Consider the following 15,679-nt stretch of genomic DNA (forward strand, 5'->3'; position numbering starts at 1 on the left):
GTGACCACAATCTCCTTCGTGGACTTCTCGCAAAATCTCACAACCCTCTTGAGGAGACACACAACGCTGAATTACTCTTGTGATGCTGTAACGATGTAACTCCCCATTGATAATGGTCATTGACTTGGATCGCCAGATTATCTGCCGGGCCAAGGTTTCATCCTCCGGTAACTCGCCCCGTTTCATGTATGCCAAGTACAGGACTGTCCAATCCGGTATAACATGCAAAGCCGCCACCAACTGGGCCTTTGAGTCAGGAATAGCCAACTCCTCCTCTGTGGGTATCTTGACCAACGGATTATGCAGTACATTGAGGAAGACATTAGGTGGCACCGGTTTACGCTGAGAGCCCAGACGACTTAAAGTGTCCGCTGCTTCATTCTTTCGCCAGTCTATATGGTCAATTTGATAACCCTTGAAATGACCAGCCACTATGTCCACCTCTCATTGATATGCAGCCATGAGTGGGTCCTTAGAATCCCAAGTGCCAGATACCTGTTGAGCCACCAGGTCCGAGTCACTGAAGCACTTAACCCGGCTTAAGTTCATCTCTTTAGCCATCCGAAGACCATGGAGTAAGGCCTCATACTCAGCTGCATTGTTAGTGCAAGGGAACATTAAACGAAGAACATAACAAAACTTGTCACCTTGTGGGGAAGTTAATATGACTCCAGCCCCTGAGCCCTCCAATTGCCTGGATCCATCAAAGTGAATAGTCCAATAAGTGTTGTCTGGCTTTTCCTCTGGTGCCTACAACTCTGTCCAATCATTGATGAAGTCCACGAGTGCTTGAGATTTGATCGTTGTGCGAGGTGTATAGTTGAGCCCGTGAGGTCCAAGCTCAATAGCCCATTTGGCAATCCGGCATGTCGCCTCTCTGTTTTGGATTATGTCTCCCAAAGGGGTTGAACTGACCACTGTGATAGGATGACCAAATAATGCTTGAGCTTCCAGCTTGCCATAAACACCCCATACACGAGCTTCTGCCAATGCGGATACCTCTGCTTTGATTCGACAAGTACCTCACTAATATAATAAACCGGTCGTTGAACCGGATACTCCTTTCCAGCCTCCTTGCGCTCCACAACAATAGCCACACTAACAGCCCGGGCATTAGCAGCCACATATAGCAGTAAAGGCTCTTTATCGATCGGAGCCGCAAGGACAGGTGGTTCAGCTAACTGCCTCTTCATATCCTCAAATGCTTTATCAATCGCATCGCTCCAGACAAAGTCATCCGTTTTCTTTAGCATCTGATATAAAGGGATAGCCTTCTCCCCAAGACGACTGATAAACCGGCTCAAAGCCGCAATCCGTCCCGCCAAACGCTGAACGTCATTGATACATGCCAGTTTAGCCAGAGAGGTGATAGCTGTGATCTTCTCCAGATTAGCCTCAATGCCCCTGTTAGACACCAGAAACCTAAGAGCTTGCCTGCCGAAACACCAAAGACACATTTGTCCGGATTAAGCATCATCTTATAAACCCGGAGGTTGTCAAAGGTTTCTCTCAAGTCATCTATCAATGTTTCCTCCTTCCTGGACTTTACCACAATATCATCTACATATGTGTGAACATTGCGCCCAATCTGCTTATGAAGACAATTCTGAACACAACGTTGATAAGTCGCCTCGGCACTCTTGATCCCAAAGGGCATGGAGACATAGTAGAAGGCTCCAAAGGGACTTATAAAAGTTGTCTTCTCCTGGTCCTTAACTACCATTTTGATCTGATGATAACCGGGGTAAGCATCCAAAAAACACAAACGGTCACAACCCGTCGTAGCATCAATAATCTGATCAATGCGAGGGAGGGCAAAGGGATCTGCTGGACAAGCTTTGTTCAAATCTGTGTAGTCCACACACATATGCCAAGTGCCGTTTTTCTTAAGAACCAGCACCGGGTTAGCTAACCACTTAGGGTGAAAAACCTCCACGATAAACCCTGCGGCCAACAGCCGAGCTACCTCCTCACCAATAGCTTTACGCCTTTCTTTGTTGAAGCAGCAGAGAAACTGTCTGACCGGTTTAAACTTAGGATCTATATTAAGTGTGTGCTCAGCGAGTTCCCTCAGTACACCTGGCATGTCAGAAGGCTTCCATGCAAAGATGTCCGGTTCTCACGGATGAACTTGATGAGCGCGCTTTCCTATTTGGAATCCAGGTTAGCACTGATGCTGAACTGCTTGGATGAATCGCCAGGAACAAAATCAACCATCTTAGTGTCTGTGGCCGATTTAAACTTCAACGCCGGATCGTGCTCCGTAGTTGGCTTTTTCAAAGAAGTCATGTCTGCCGGATCAACCTTGTCTTTATAAAACTTTAGCTCTTCTGTGGCACAAACCGACTCAGCATAAGCCGCATCACCTTCCTCACATTCCAAAGAAATCTTCCTGCTCCCATGTACTGTGATGGTCCCCTTATGACCTGGCATCTTAAGCTGTAGATAAACGTAACACGGCCTCGCCATGAACTTGGCATAAGCCAGTCGCCCAAACAGGGCGTGATATAGACTCTTGATTTTCACCACCTCAAAAGTCAACATTTCTGACCTTGAATCGTGATCATCTCCAAAGGCCACCTCTAGGGCTATCTTGCCCACTGGATACGCAGACTTACCGGGCACCACACCATGAAAAACGGTGTTCGACGGTTTAAGATTCTTATCTGTCAACCCCATACGGCGGAATGTATCATTGTAAAGAATATTTATACTCCTTCCCCCATCCATAAGCACCCACTAAGGCCAAATGACCCGGATTATCAACCCGGGGTGGGTGATCCTCTATACTCCATAAAATGGGCTGCTCAGACCAGCGTGGATACTGAGGTACTGTCGGTTCAACAGAGTTTACTACCCTCTTGTGAAGCTTCGGATCGCGTTTACACAAGCTAATGGTAAAGACATGATACTACCCACTATTCAACTGCTTTGGATTGCTCTGATAACCTGACTGTTGCTGTTGCTGATTCCCCTGATGGTTATAACCTCCTTGATTGCCCTGGTTCCCTTGATGGCCATGTCCGGTTTGATTGCCTTGGAATCCTGAACCAGAGCTGCCACCTCCGTAACCCAGCCCGTGAAAACCGCCTCCTGAACCGTCGGGCGAGCCGTTGTCATATTGAAACATATTGGAATTCTTAAACTCCCACATAATGAAACAATCCTTCCAAAGATGTGACGCGGGTCTTTCTTTCAATCCGTGCTTTGGACAAGGTTGATTTAACAGGCGCTCCAGATTGGGGCCTAACCCTCCGCCCCTCTGGGGCTATTTACCCTTACGATGTTGACCGTTGTCCTGCGCGTTAGTGTTAGCCACGAAGTCCAAACTATTGTCTGCCTTGCGCTTACCGTTATTCCCATGACCTGTCGGATTGTGCTGCTGCCCCTTGGTATTGCCATTCTTTTTCCCTTTCCCCGGTTTGTTATCCTCAGACTCAGGGTCTTTGCTACTATCTGAATCGGCGTATTTCACCAGAGCAGCCATAAGGGTTGACATGTCATTGCAGTGACGCTTGAGCCTCCCTAGCTTCAATTTTAATGGCATAAACCGGCAGTTGCCCTCCAACTTCAAAATTGTTGTATCTGCATTAATGCGGTCTGACGAATGCAAAATAGCTGAGACTCGCTTCACCCAATGCGTAGTAGACTCCATCTCCTCTTGAACACAAGCGGTTAGGTCCACAATTGACATAGGCTGCTTACATGTATCTTTGAAATTCTGGATAAACCGGTGCTTTAGCTCAGCCCATGACCCGACAGAGTTAGCTGGTAAGCTCTTTAACCAAGTTCGAGCTATCCCCTCCAACATCATGGTGAAGTATTTAGCACACACTGCTTCATCCACGTCCAGCATCTCCATCGCCATCTCATAACTCTCCACCCATGACTCCGGTTGCAAATCGGCGGTGTAATTGGGCACCTTGCGAGGTCCCTTAAAATCCTTGGGCAATCGCACATTACGCAAAGCGGGGGTAAGACACGGCACCCCTAAAGAAGTTAAGACCACGCCGAGCTCCACTGAGGTGGTAGGGCGAACCGGAGTAGGTTGACGAGTGGCGTGCGGGGCTGCCAACTCGACTTCTCGACGTGCACGACCATGATCCACCACATCCTGCGCATTAGCTCCACCACCTGCCGGGTTGTGTCCTCGCGGCGAGTTACGGTGACGTGCACTAGTTGATACGGCCGGTTCATCCTCAATGTGCCTGTTGTAGCTTCGACTCGGACGGGGGGTGGAGTGAATCCTCTCGCGACTATGTGAATAAGCCTGCTGTTGGTTTAAAGCTGTTTGAAGGAGCTCTCTGGCCTGTCGTGCCTCAACTGCCACTGGTGACTCACCGTCAGTTGGGAGGGCTGCGAATCGTGAAGCGGCGGCCACAATGTTATCCAACGGGTTAGAGTAATGCCCCTGGGGCGTCGGAACATACTGCGGCACAACGTTGTTCTGACGAGGCGGGTTCATCGTGCGTGGTTGAACCGGCGCTCCTGTTCCCGGCGCCTCCGTGCGGTTTACCACTGGATGGTTACTAGTTCCGGCTCCTGGCGTGTTGAAGAGATTTCTTGGCTCATAACCCAGCAGGAGGTGCGACCGGTATCTCCTTCTCATGACCTCATCTAAGGCATTCTGGTCCAACCTAAGCCGGTAGGCCTGAGCTTCCAACTCAGCCCGTTCTGTAGCCATCCTGGCGTTCTCTGCTGCCATGTCCGCTTTAGCCTGAGTTATCTGATCTTTCACCTTTGCAATCTCCGCATTGTGCTGATCTCGGGCTGCCGCGTCCACCTCCGCGGCCATCAATGTTGCCAAAGCGTCGAACAAGTCAGACAAAACCTGAGCGGGAGGCGGTGCAGAGCCCCCTGCTCCTGCTGGCGTTGTTGTTGCTGAACCAGAGAACATCGCCGCGGTGGTAGAAGAGTGTTGCGCCGGTTATGTGCCGGCCATGAAGACCGTGACCCGGCTTGGAAGATCGAGGGGGTCCGAAATACTGTTGCCATTGGAACTCCCACTAATCCGGCCGTCCTGCAGCTGATATAGCGACTCGGTTTCCCCGGTTGAAGACTCGTCATCAGAACGGACAATGGCTTCCCCATCAGATGCCGGTCCATCCTCATATTCCGCTCCATGGATGACACCTACAAAAACATGCCTTGGTGCGGGCTGAACCGGGGTAAGGCTTGCATGCTGAGCTGTCTCGGTGATGTCGGTGCAGGTGTCCGGCTCAGGGCCCGGTTCGCCGATCTTGCCGATGAAGACGTGAATTCCGCCAAAGGGGACCCGGTACCCGTATTCCCCTGAACCGGCCTCGGGACCCCATCCTGCGTCATCGATGTAGAGCTTGCCGCGACGACTTTTCGTCATCCGGCCCATAGTGTATCCCTTGAGTCCTTCGAAGCTGCCCTTCAAGAACTCGAAACCATCGTGCGATAGCCCCACGGTGGGCGCCAACTGTCGTGGGTTTGTCACGGCAGATGTCCTCGTGAAAGGACTTAGTCATGGAGCCATCGCTATGGGTTAGCTTAAAGGGGTTAAACCGGACAAGGGACATGAGGGATTTTATACTAGTTCGGCCCCTTCGATGAAGGTAAAAGCCTATGTCTAGTTGTGCTTGGTATTGCCGGGGTTTCGATGACCAGGGAGTGAATCCGCTTTGCCTGGCTCTCGAGTTGTTGTCTGTTGTCCCTAAACCGCTGCCGGGTCATCCCTTTATATACATAGGTTGACGCCCGCCGGTTTACAGTCCCGAGGACGGATCATAAACGTGTCTGGCTCGATCTCTATCCTTCCTATCTTACAATGCAAGTTACATAATAAGGTCGGTTTACATCTACAGGCCTTAACTCGCCTTTGGGCCTTGGGCCTTCGAAAAGCGCCATTATTCTTAGGTCTTCATGGGCTTCTAATCTTCATAAAGTTAATCCGGCTACTCCTGGCCGGTTTACAATGCTGGTTTATATAGGAGATTTGTCAAAGACTTTTCTAAAATTTCTAGGCCTTTTACAAATCTTTTGCAAAAGGATATTCCTTTTGTTTTTTATAATGATTGTTTAGAAGCCTTCGAAACACTCAAGAAAGCCTTAATTTCTGCACCTATTGTTCAACGACCTGATTGGAACTTGCCTTTTGAAATTATGTGTGATGCTAGTGATTATGTTGTTGGTGTTGTTCTAGGACAAAGAGTTGATAAGAAACTAAATGTTATTCATTATGCTAGTAAAACTCTAGATAGTGCACAACAAAATTATGCTACTACTGAAAAGAGAATTTCTAGCAGTGGTGTTTGCTTGTGATAAATTTAGATCTTACATTATTGACTCTAAAGTTATTGTTCACACCGATCATGCTTCTATAAAATATCTTATGGAAAATAAAGATGCCAAACCTAGACTTATTCGATGGGTTCTCTTGCTACAAGAATTTGATTTGCATATCACTGATAGAAAAGGAGCAGAGAACCCCGTGGCTGATAACTTGTCTAGGCTTGAAAATATTCTTGATGACCCACTACCTATTGATGATAGTTTTTCTGATGAGAAGTTAGCTGCAATAAATGTTTCTCATAACACTCCTTGGTATGCTGACTATGCTAATTACATTGTTGCTAAATATTTACCACCTAGTTTCACATACCAACAAAAGAAAAAAATCTTCTATGATTTAAGACATTACTTTTGTGATGACCCACATCTTTATAAAGAAGGAGTAGATGGTATTATTAGACGTTGTGTACCTGAGCATGAACAGGGACAAATCCTACGGAAATATCACTTCGAAGCTTATGGAGGACATCATGCAGGAGACAGAACTGCTCACAAGGTATTGCAATCTGGGTTTTATTGGCCTACTCTCTTCAAGGATGCTTGTAAGTTTGTCTTATCTTGTGATGAATGTCAAAGAATAGGTAATATCGGTAAGCGTCAAGAAATGCCTATGCATTATTCACTTGATGTTGAACCATTTGATGTTTGGGGATTTGATTACATGGGACCACTTCCTTCCTCTAATGGGTATACGCATATTTTGGTTGCTGTTGATTATGTTACTAAGTGGGTAGAAGATATTCCAACTAGTAGTGATGATCACAGCACCTCTATTAAAATGCTTAAAGAAGTTATTTTCCCAAGGTTTGGAGTCCCTAGATATTTAATGACTGATGGTGATTCACACTTTCTTCATGGTGCCTTCGGTAAAATGCTTGCCAAGTATGATGTTAACCATAGAATTGCATCACCCTATCATCCTCAGTCTAGTGGTCAAGTTGAACTTAGCAATAGAGAAATAAAATTAATTTTGCAAAATACTGTCAATAGGTCTCGGAAGAATTGGTCTAAGAAATTAGATGATGCACTTTGGGCTTACAGAACAACATATAAAAATCCTATGGGTATGTCCAGGTGGGTTGTGCCCACCTCGGGTACCTTCTGGACTCCGTTTTTCTTCTGTTTGCTTGTTTCCCAAGATAAAAATTCTTTATATACCCCCCGAACCTATTGGCCACCGTATCTTGGAGAAATCTTCTGTTTTCTTTTCTTGTTGTTTTCGGTCAGATATGTCAAGCCATGCATCATGTCTTATCCCTCCAGCAACAACGTAGAAGAGGACACTTGGTTGACGAAGATCGAGCTGAAGAGTGGGGGGCCCGGAGAACCTCTCGAAGGGAGCAAGAGCAAGGAGGCCATCGGAAACCAAGTTCCGGTGGTTGAGCAAGCCCAACCTGCTGAGGAGGAAGAAGATATCCTTAAACCCTACTATGATTATCTTATCCCCACCGAGATTGAAGCCTTTCGGGTCATTGAAACGGTTCGTGTGCAAAATAAATATCTCACTCGTGAAAATATTCTGACAAGAGCACATCACCTTCCTCTGGAGCGTCATCCGTAGATTGGAGAATCTCTTAATCATGAAGGCCAAGATCGCTACTTCATCACCACCACCACCTCCTTCTTCATCACCAAAAGAAAATTGAGTATCGGGTATGAGCACTCCCCTTGGCTTACGCCAAGCTTGGGGGAGGTGCCCCGGTATCGTATCACCTCTACTATCTTTTGCCTTTACTTATATTAGTTTGATCCATAGTTATCTTTTGCTTTAGATGAATAGAAGTTCAGTTCGATCCTTTCTTTTTGAGAGTTTGCTTAGTGATCTATCCTTGTAATCATGTGCGAGATATATAATAAAGTTTACTTTGAGTTTTGCTTTCTTTACTTTCATGTTGCAATAAAAAGAAAGGAAATAAATGAAAAAGATCATATGCTAATCTTATGGTAGGTAATAACACCACATAAGTATAAGTATAAGTAGAAAATTTTATTGGAGATTGACAAACATAGCATTGGTCAATGATGCAATTCATGAAAGAATTAATAAGGGAAGAGAAGATTCACATGCAAATGCGCTATCTTGGAAATCTTTTGTGATTGTGAGCCCCCATCAAAATATTATATGCCAAAATTGTTGATGTTGGACAAGGAAGACAACGTAATGATTATGTTTGTTCACATTCACATAGAAGTTATATTGTCATAGATCCTTCAACGTGTGGTGCTTGCCCCCCATCTTTGGTAGCCAAAAATTCCGCACCAAGTAGAGATACTACTTGTGCATCCAGAAACCCTTAAACCCAAATATTATTTTCAATAGTCCACCATACCTACCTAAGGATTGAGTAAGATCCTTCAAGTAAGTTGTCATCGGTGCAATAAGGCAATAAAAATTTCTTCTAAAAGTGTTAGATCATTTAGTGTAAGAGAAAACTGAGCATTGTGCGAACTTGTGATAGCAAAGAATAAAAGCGACAGACTGCATAATAAAGGTTGCTATCATAAGGGGTAATAAACGTGACGTTCTTTTGCACTAAGGGTTTGAGCATACAAACAAAAAGCGCATGGCAACCTCTGCTTCCCTCTGTGAAGGGCCTATCTTTTACTTTCATGTATTTACTTTTATGCAAAGAGTCAAAGTTTTTCTCTCTATTCATTATTATTTTCTCTTTTGGCAAGCATCATGTGGTGAGGAAAGATCTAGGCACATATATCCAGTTGGATGTGGGTAGCATGAGTTATTATTGTTGACATCGCCCTCGAGGTGAGTACGTTGGGAGGCGAAACTATGAGCCCATATCTTTCTATGTGTTCATTTGAAACGTTTTGCTCATGTGTATGCGGTGAGTGTTAGCAATCATAGAAGACTATAAGATGGTTGACTATGTGGACTTGCCTAAAGGCTCCGATACGTGTTCCTTCCTGAAAAGATGATGAATTGTAGATGCAAAGTTGACTGAGAACATAGTTTGTTGGTTTCCAGTAGAGTTTATGCTTTATACTTCAATAGTGTGATGAATTGTTACTTATTCATGAGAAGTCTATGATAAAAGCTCTATTATAAGTTTTATGTTTAAGTTTGTTGTTGTTATAATAATTTACATGATGCTTCTATGTCCGTATTTTGTTTTTATCAACACCTCTCTCTCTCTAAGCATGTGGACATGTTTTTCGATTTTAGTTTTCGCTTCAGGACAAGCGAGGTCTAAGCTTGGGGATTTGATACGTCCATTTTGCATCATGTTTACCTACTATTATTTATAATGTTTTAATGCATAATAATGCTTCTTGGAGTAATTCTAATGCCTTTTCTCTCATAATTTGCAAGGTTCACACAAAGAGGGAGAATTCCGGCAGCTGAAAATCTGGACCTGGAAAAGCTACGTCAGGCCACCTATTCTGCACAACTCCAAATAAGCTAAAACTTCACGGGGAATTTTTATGGAATAAATAAGAAATACTGGAGCAAATAACCACCAAAGGGGGGCACCTGGTGAGAACAAGACATCAGGGCGCGCCTGGCCCCCCAGGCGCGCCCTGGTGGGTTGTGCTTAGCCCAGCCCACCTCTGATGCCCATCTTCTAGTATATAAGTCATTTTGACCTTGAAAAATAAGGAGATAACTTTTGGGATGGAGCGCCGCCGTCTCGAGGTGGAACTTGGGCAGGAGCACTTTTGCCCTCTGGCGGAGCGATTCCGCCGGGGGAACTTCCCTCTCGGAGGGAGAAATCATCGTCATCATCATCACCAACAACTCTCCCATCTTGGGGAGAGCAATCTCCATCAACATCTCCAACAGCACCATCTCATCTCAAACCCTAGTTCAATCTCTGTACCGAAACTATAGATTGGTGCTTGTGGGTGACTAGTAGTGTTGATTACATCTTGTAGTTGATTACTATATATGGTTTATTTGGTGGAAGATTATATGTTCAGATTCAACATGCTATTTAATACCCCTCTGATCTTGAGCATGTTTATCACTTGTGAGTAGTTACTTTTGTTCTTGAGGTCACGGAAGAAATCTTGTTGCAAGTAATCATGTAAACTTGATATGTGTTCGATATTTTGATAGTATGTATGTTGTGATTCCCTTAGTGGTGTCATGTGAACGTCGACTACATGACACTTCACCATATTTGGGTCTAAGGAAATGCATTGTGGAGTATTAATTAGATAATGGGTTGCGAGAGTGACAGAAGCGGATCCGTAAGGGACCGATTGGATCCAAAAGTTTAATGTTATGGTTAGAATTTATTCTTAATACTTTTCTCGTAGTTGCGGATGCTTGCGAGTGGGTTAATCATAAGTAGGAGGTTTGTTCAAGTAAGAACAACACTTAAGCACCGATCCACCCACATATCAAATTATTAAAGTAGTGAACACAAATCGAACCAACATGATGAAAGTGACTAGATGAAATTTCCGTGTACCCTCAAGAACGCTTTGCTTATTATAAGAGACTGTTTCGGCATGTCATTTACCTCAAAAGGATTGGGCTACCTTGCTGCACTTTTGTTACTATTATCGTTACTTGCTAGTTACAAATTATTATTCTAACAAACTACTCTGTTACTTACAATTTCAGCACTTGCAGACATTACCTTGCTGAAAACCACTTGTTATTTCCTTCTGCTTCTCGTTGGGTTCGACACTCTTACTTATCGAAAAAGCTATAATTGATCTCATATATTTGTGGGTCATTAATAGTGGAGCGCCCGTAGTCATGCATTGGGATTGTAGGCGTTTGCACTAAACCTTGATAGCAGTCCCGGGATCGATGTTGTAATTGTTTGTCCTAACTCATATGATCAACTTACGCCTCCGATTTTCAACAACAATGTCACACTCGCATCGCTAATCATATTGCTAGATCATTATATATATTGGTAGAATATAGTCTGAACTACCATCTTCAAGATAGTTGCACCCAAAGGCTAAATACTCCCATAGCTTCACACACTGAAATGAGCATGAAGTTGTTCTTCATATCATCATCAATTATTTGGCCCTCTACATTTGCAGTAACCATAGCCTAGCTACGAAAACATCTTACAATTTGGGACGGAGGTAGTACAACACATACACACATGATATCTTGTACGGGGGATGACTCAAAGAAAAGGCATCATCAACGGGAAGAAGTAACCGGCCAAAGGAAAACAATTCAAGCATGACCCGCATCACACACACACAACACTAAATTATAGTCATCTTTCCTATCATTTGAGCTAAGCAAACACTAAATAAGAATTGCACTAACTATCCTTTGAAAATTAGTAGAAATTTAGGCTTGGCGAGAAGCTGTTGAACGGCTTGAAATGCATTTGGAGTCAGTGTGTGCGCGTCTATACACCTATTTTTATCGCAAAACATCGTAAATTAACATTTTTTGCTTTGTGCAGTCTGAAAAATCGTGTAGAGTAATAAAGATATAAATCTAATGTCAGGTTAGCAGTCCACAAAAGGTTCTATGGTCTAGCGGTTAGGACATTGGACTCTGAATCCAGTAACCCGAGTTCAAGTCTCGGTAGAACCTCATTTTTGTTTGGTTTTCGTTCTTTTTTCTCCTCATGTACAGTAACTTCCTCGAGTAACTTCTCACATGTTCAGACAGCGATAATCTTTTTCAGATAACCAGTCCCTTTTCCCGTCTGCGAAACAAATCTGTAAACGAACCGGTTCAGAGATGAGATAAAAAGAACCAATAAAATCGTAGGAGAAATTCAAAATATAAAATCGTAGGAGCAGCACTCACCGCGCATTATCTCCAACCGAAACACGGCCTCCTGACGACGTCTACATGGCCGCAAGTTCATCCTCCAATCTTTTCCCACGCCCCCCACCCCAGTTTTCTCCTCCATTTCTCCCTCCTCCCCTGGCCGCATCTCCAGGGAAAGGAAGCGAGGCTCAGGGAGGGAGCGTGGCACGAGCGCGCCCACCCCTGAAAAATGGCGGCCTCCCTCTGGCTCCCTTCTCCTCCTCTTCACAGCGCCGTCTTCCTCTCGACCAACCACTCCCCCTCCCCCTCTCCTCCTTTGGCGCCTGCGTCGACTCTGCTGCAGAGGAAGCACGCGCCGGCCAGAGCCAGAGGCAATCTTGCCTGCAGCTCATCCGGCAGCTCCTCGTCCTCTGCTTCCTCTGTTGTGACCAAAGATCAAGAGGGAGCAGCAGCAGCAGCAGAGGCGACGGCCCCTGCCCCTGCTCCGGCGGCTGTCAGATACGACTACAAGGATGACCCCAACTTCAGGTACGGGCTGCTGTTCCAGGTCTGCTGAATTACTGTCTCAAATTTATCGAGCATGTAACTGTCGGAATGATATATGACAATTTTATTGAGCATGTCAGTGTGTCCCCTATGTAAACGTGAACGTTATGTTTAATTATGATTATGTTCAACATCGCATCAACAAATGGTTCCATGGTCTAGTGGTTAGGGCATTGGACTCTGAACCAGTAACCCGAGTTCAAGTCTCAGTGGAACCTTATTTTTTATGATATTTTGATTTATTTTTGCCACTGTGACAGTACGTTTATTGACTGAGACCACAGCCTATTGTTGTCAACTTCTGCTAAAATGAGTCTTTCGAGCTCCTAACCTCTATAGCAATCTGCCGCAGCAAATTTAGACTACTTGAAAAAAAATCAGTTGGATTTATATAGCCTGCTTCCGGTTTCAAACAGACATAACGTGTTCTTTCTAACTGTACACAGGGGGTGCAAAGGGTGCGGTCGTGAGGAAACAGAGAGGGGCTGCAACGGCGAAGGGCGGATCATGGGCGGCATAGCCGCCGTCCCCTTGTTTGGGTGGTGGCCGATCAAGGCCTACCGGCCGTGCCCCGGCTTCGTCGCCTCCGGTGGCCGGTACCGGCGCTACGGCCAGAGCATGGACGACGTCATAGCCGGCAAGGGACGGAAAGTCGCCTCCGACAAGAAGAAAAGGTACGCCCGATAACCTGTCATCAAAATCTTGTGTAGCTCAAGAGCAGATCTCATCTCACTTGGATTTGCTACTTGCAGTGACAAATGATCCACCTCAAGGAACTGCAGTGCACTTGGCCATGTTGTGTAATAGCTCAAGGAACTGCAGTGCAGCTGGCCATCTTGTGTAGCTCAAGAGCTTATCTCATCTCATCTCACTTGGCCATGTGCTGGAGAAGGACGTCCAAACCTCTTTGATTTTGTTTCAGTCTTGACGTTGTCTAGCTAGGTCAGATTATTCGAGCAGCGTTGCCTGCTGAATCAATTCCATTATGGAAGTTTTGTACGTAGCTCCGCATCGACGGCAAATGTACTCCACTCTTCTACCTGGTGCTAATGTTTACATCTTGCTTGCCAAATCTAATAGCGGCAAAACAGTTCCAGGAAATTCGCCTTTTTGAGTTTCCACTGCTCGATGACAGAGATTCATTCACATAACAGCCAAAACAATGGCCATGTAACCACCAGATGAGCAAATACAGCCAGGAGGTGTCAACAATGGTCACTTCTGACTTATACTCCCTCCATTCCCTAAATACTCCCCCCATTCCAAATTACTGGACTCATATTTATGTAGACACTGATGTATCTAAACACTAAAAAAGTATAGATACATCCGTATTTAGACAAATTCAAGTCAACTAATTTGGAACAGGGGGAGTATAAGTCTTTCTATAGATTCCAATATGGACTACTGACGATGCAAAATGAGTGAATCTACACTCTAAACTATGTTTATATACATCTGTATGTAATCCATATTGAAATCTCTAAAAAGACTTATATTTAGGAACAGAGGGAGTATATGCTTGCTGCTTCGCTGACAATAAGCCGATTTGTTACATCATGTTTCCTACAAGCATGACGGGAAGAAACAAAAAGCTCCTCCTGCCTGCTTCCAGCAGGAAGGTTCACAAGTGAAACAGATCAGCCAATGCTGAAACCAGACTGGCATTTCAATGTTGCTGTCAAACCTTCTGTTGAATTTGGTTAGGTGGGGACTCTTCTATCACCGTATCTTCTCTTTCGACGAGATACACAAAAGGACTAGTAACAAAATAAGTGACCAGAGACAGGCCCCAACTTATGAACAAAAGTCGGTGGTTATGTACTAACTTTTCGCATCCCTACTGTGCACTAGAATCTAGCGTTAAGAACTTCGCAAAATGCAGTTGGTTACGTATGGATAGAACCAGAGCATGACAAACTCCCAGCAAAAGGAAATCGCATGCGGACATTTACACGCTGTCAGCGCATGTGGGGAGGCTTGACTGCAAACGAAATATTTCCAGGAGTTGCTGCGATCGGGTGACTTCCAGGAGTTGCTGCAATCGGGTGACCTCCAGGAGTAGTAGCTGCAAATGGGTTGCCTCCCGGAGTTGTAGCAAACGGGTGACTTCCAGGAGTTGATGTAAACGGGTTACGCCCAGGAGTTGCTGCAAATGGATTACTTCCCGGAGTTGCAGGTGAGCGAATGGTTGGTGAACCCTGCACCCTCTGTTGAAAGGAAAGAGCATCAGTAAATTGGGGATGTATAAATGAAGAGAAATGTATAAATCTCTTGAAGCTCTTGCGACATACTACATGAGACAATTGAAGTATTTCCCTTTTTTTTAGAGAAAAAGGTATCTTGGTATCAGTAGACATGGGAAGTATGTAAAACTGATCAATGATGATTTGCCGCCTAACTGCTGCTTCCTTCGGAGTTTGTCACACTAATGTGCAGCACCTTAAAATTTCATCTTGAAGAGAAATGTATAAATCTCTTGAAGCTCTTGCGACATACTACATGAGACAATTGAAGTATTTCCCTTTTTTTTAGAGAAAAAGGTATCTTGGTATCAGTAGACATGGGAAGTATGTAAAACTGATCAATGATGATTTGCCGCCTAACTGCTGCTTCCTTCGGAGTTTGTCACACTAATGTGCAGCACCTTAAAATTTCATCTTTGCCAAACCGACCAGAGCTAATAAACATCAGCATAGATAAAGCATTCAACTACGGGAGAATCAAGCATGTTTGTATTCTCCAAAACAATGATTAAACCTCATAAACACAGGAACCAAAGCCTATCAGACTATCCGTATCCTCTAACCATGCTATCACGTACTCCCTCCGTTCCTAAATATAAGTCTTTAGAGATTCCACTATGGACTACATACGGATGTATATAGACATATTTTACAGTGCAGAGTCACTCATTTTGCTCCGTATGTAGTCCCTTATTGGAATCTCTAAAAAGACTTATATTTAGGAACAGAGGGAGTAATTTGGAAGTCTAAGATACTCCATCAATATCATGTTGAAACCAATAGATTACTGGCGCAGCATTGGTAATGCTATTGGTCTGTCACTTGTGTCAAACAGACCCCTCTGCCC

At 44.6% G+C, this 15,679-nt stretch overlaps 2 protein-coding genes and 1 non-coding gene across 3 annotated transcripts in view; 2 read left to right on the plus strand and 1 right to left on the minus strand.

The window, feature by feature from the left end:
• The first annotated feature begins 11,785 nt into the window (after window positions 1-11,785).
• On the plus strand, window positions 11,786-11,857 carry TRNAQ-CUG. The gene has a single exon. It is a non-coding gene; the product is annotated as a tRNA-Gln (tRNA).
• A 273-nt stretch (window positions 11,858-12,130) lies between these two features.
• On the plus strand, window positions 12,131-13,687 carry LOC119267713. The gene is made up of 3 exons (XM_037549144.1): window positions 12,131-12,568; window positions 13,033-13,260; window positions 13,339-13,687. The coding sequence occupies exons 1-3, from the start codon at window positions 12,270-12,272 to the stop codon at window positions 13,346-13,348; spliced, it is 537 nt and encodes a 178-aa protein (XP_037405041.1). The 5' UTR covers window positions 12,131-12,269; the 3' UTR covers window positions 13,349-13,687.
• A 416-nt stretch (window positions 13,688-14,103) lies between these two features.
• The window catches only part of LOC119272109 (protein DEFECTIVE IN MERISTEM SILENCING 3-like), a 10,348-nt gene continuing 8,772 nt past the window's right edge, over window positions 14,104-15,679 (minus strand). Inside the window, exon 9 of the mRNA XM_037553691.1 lies at window positions 14,104-14,796. Within this exon, the coding sequence (XP_037409588.1) occupies window positions 14,548-14,796 (249 nt within the window). The 3' untranslated portion in view covers window positions 14,104-14,547. The remainder of the gene's footprint in view (window positions 14,797-15,679) is intronic.

The sequence above is a fragment of the Triticum dicoccoides genome, chromosome 3A (genome assembly GCF_002162155.2).
Source record: "Triticum dicoccoides isolate Atlit2015 ecotype Zavitan chromosome 3A, WEW_v2.0, whole genome shotgun sequence".
NCBI classification, from domain to species: domain Eukaryota; kingdom Viridiplantae; phylum Streptophyta; class Magnoliopsida; order Poales; family Poaceae; genus Triticum; species Triticum dicoccoides.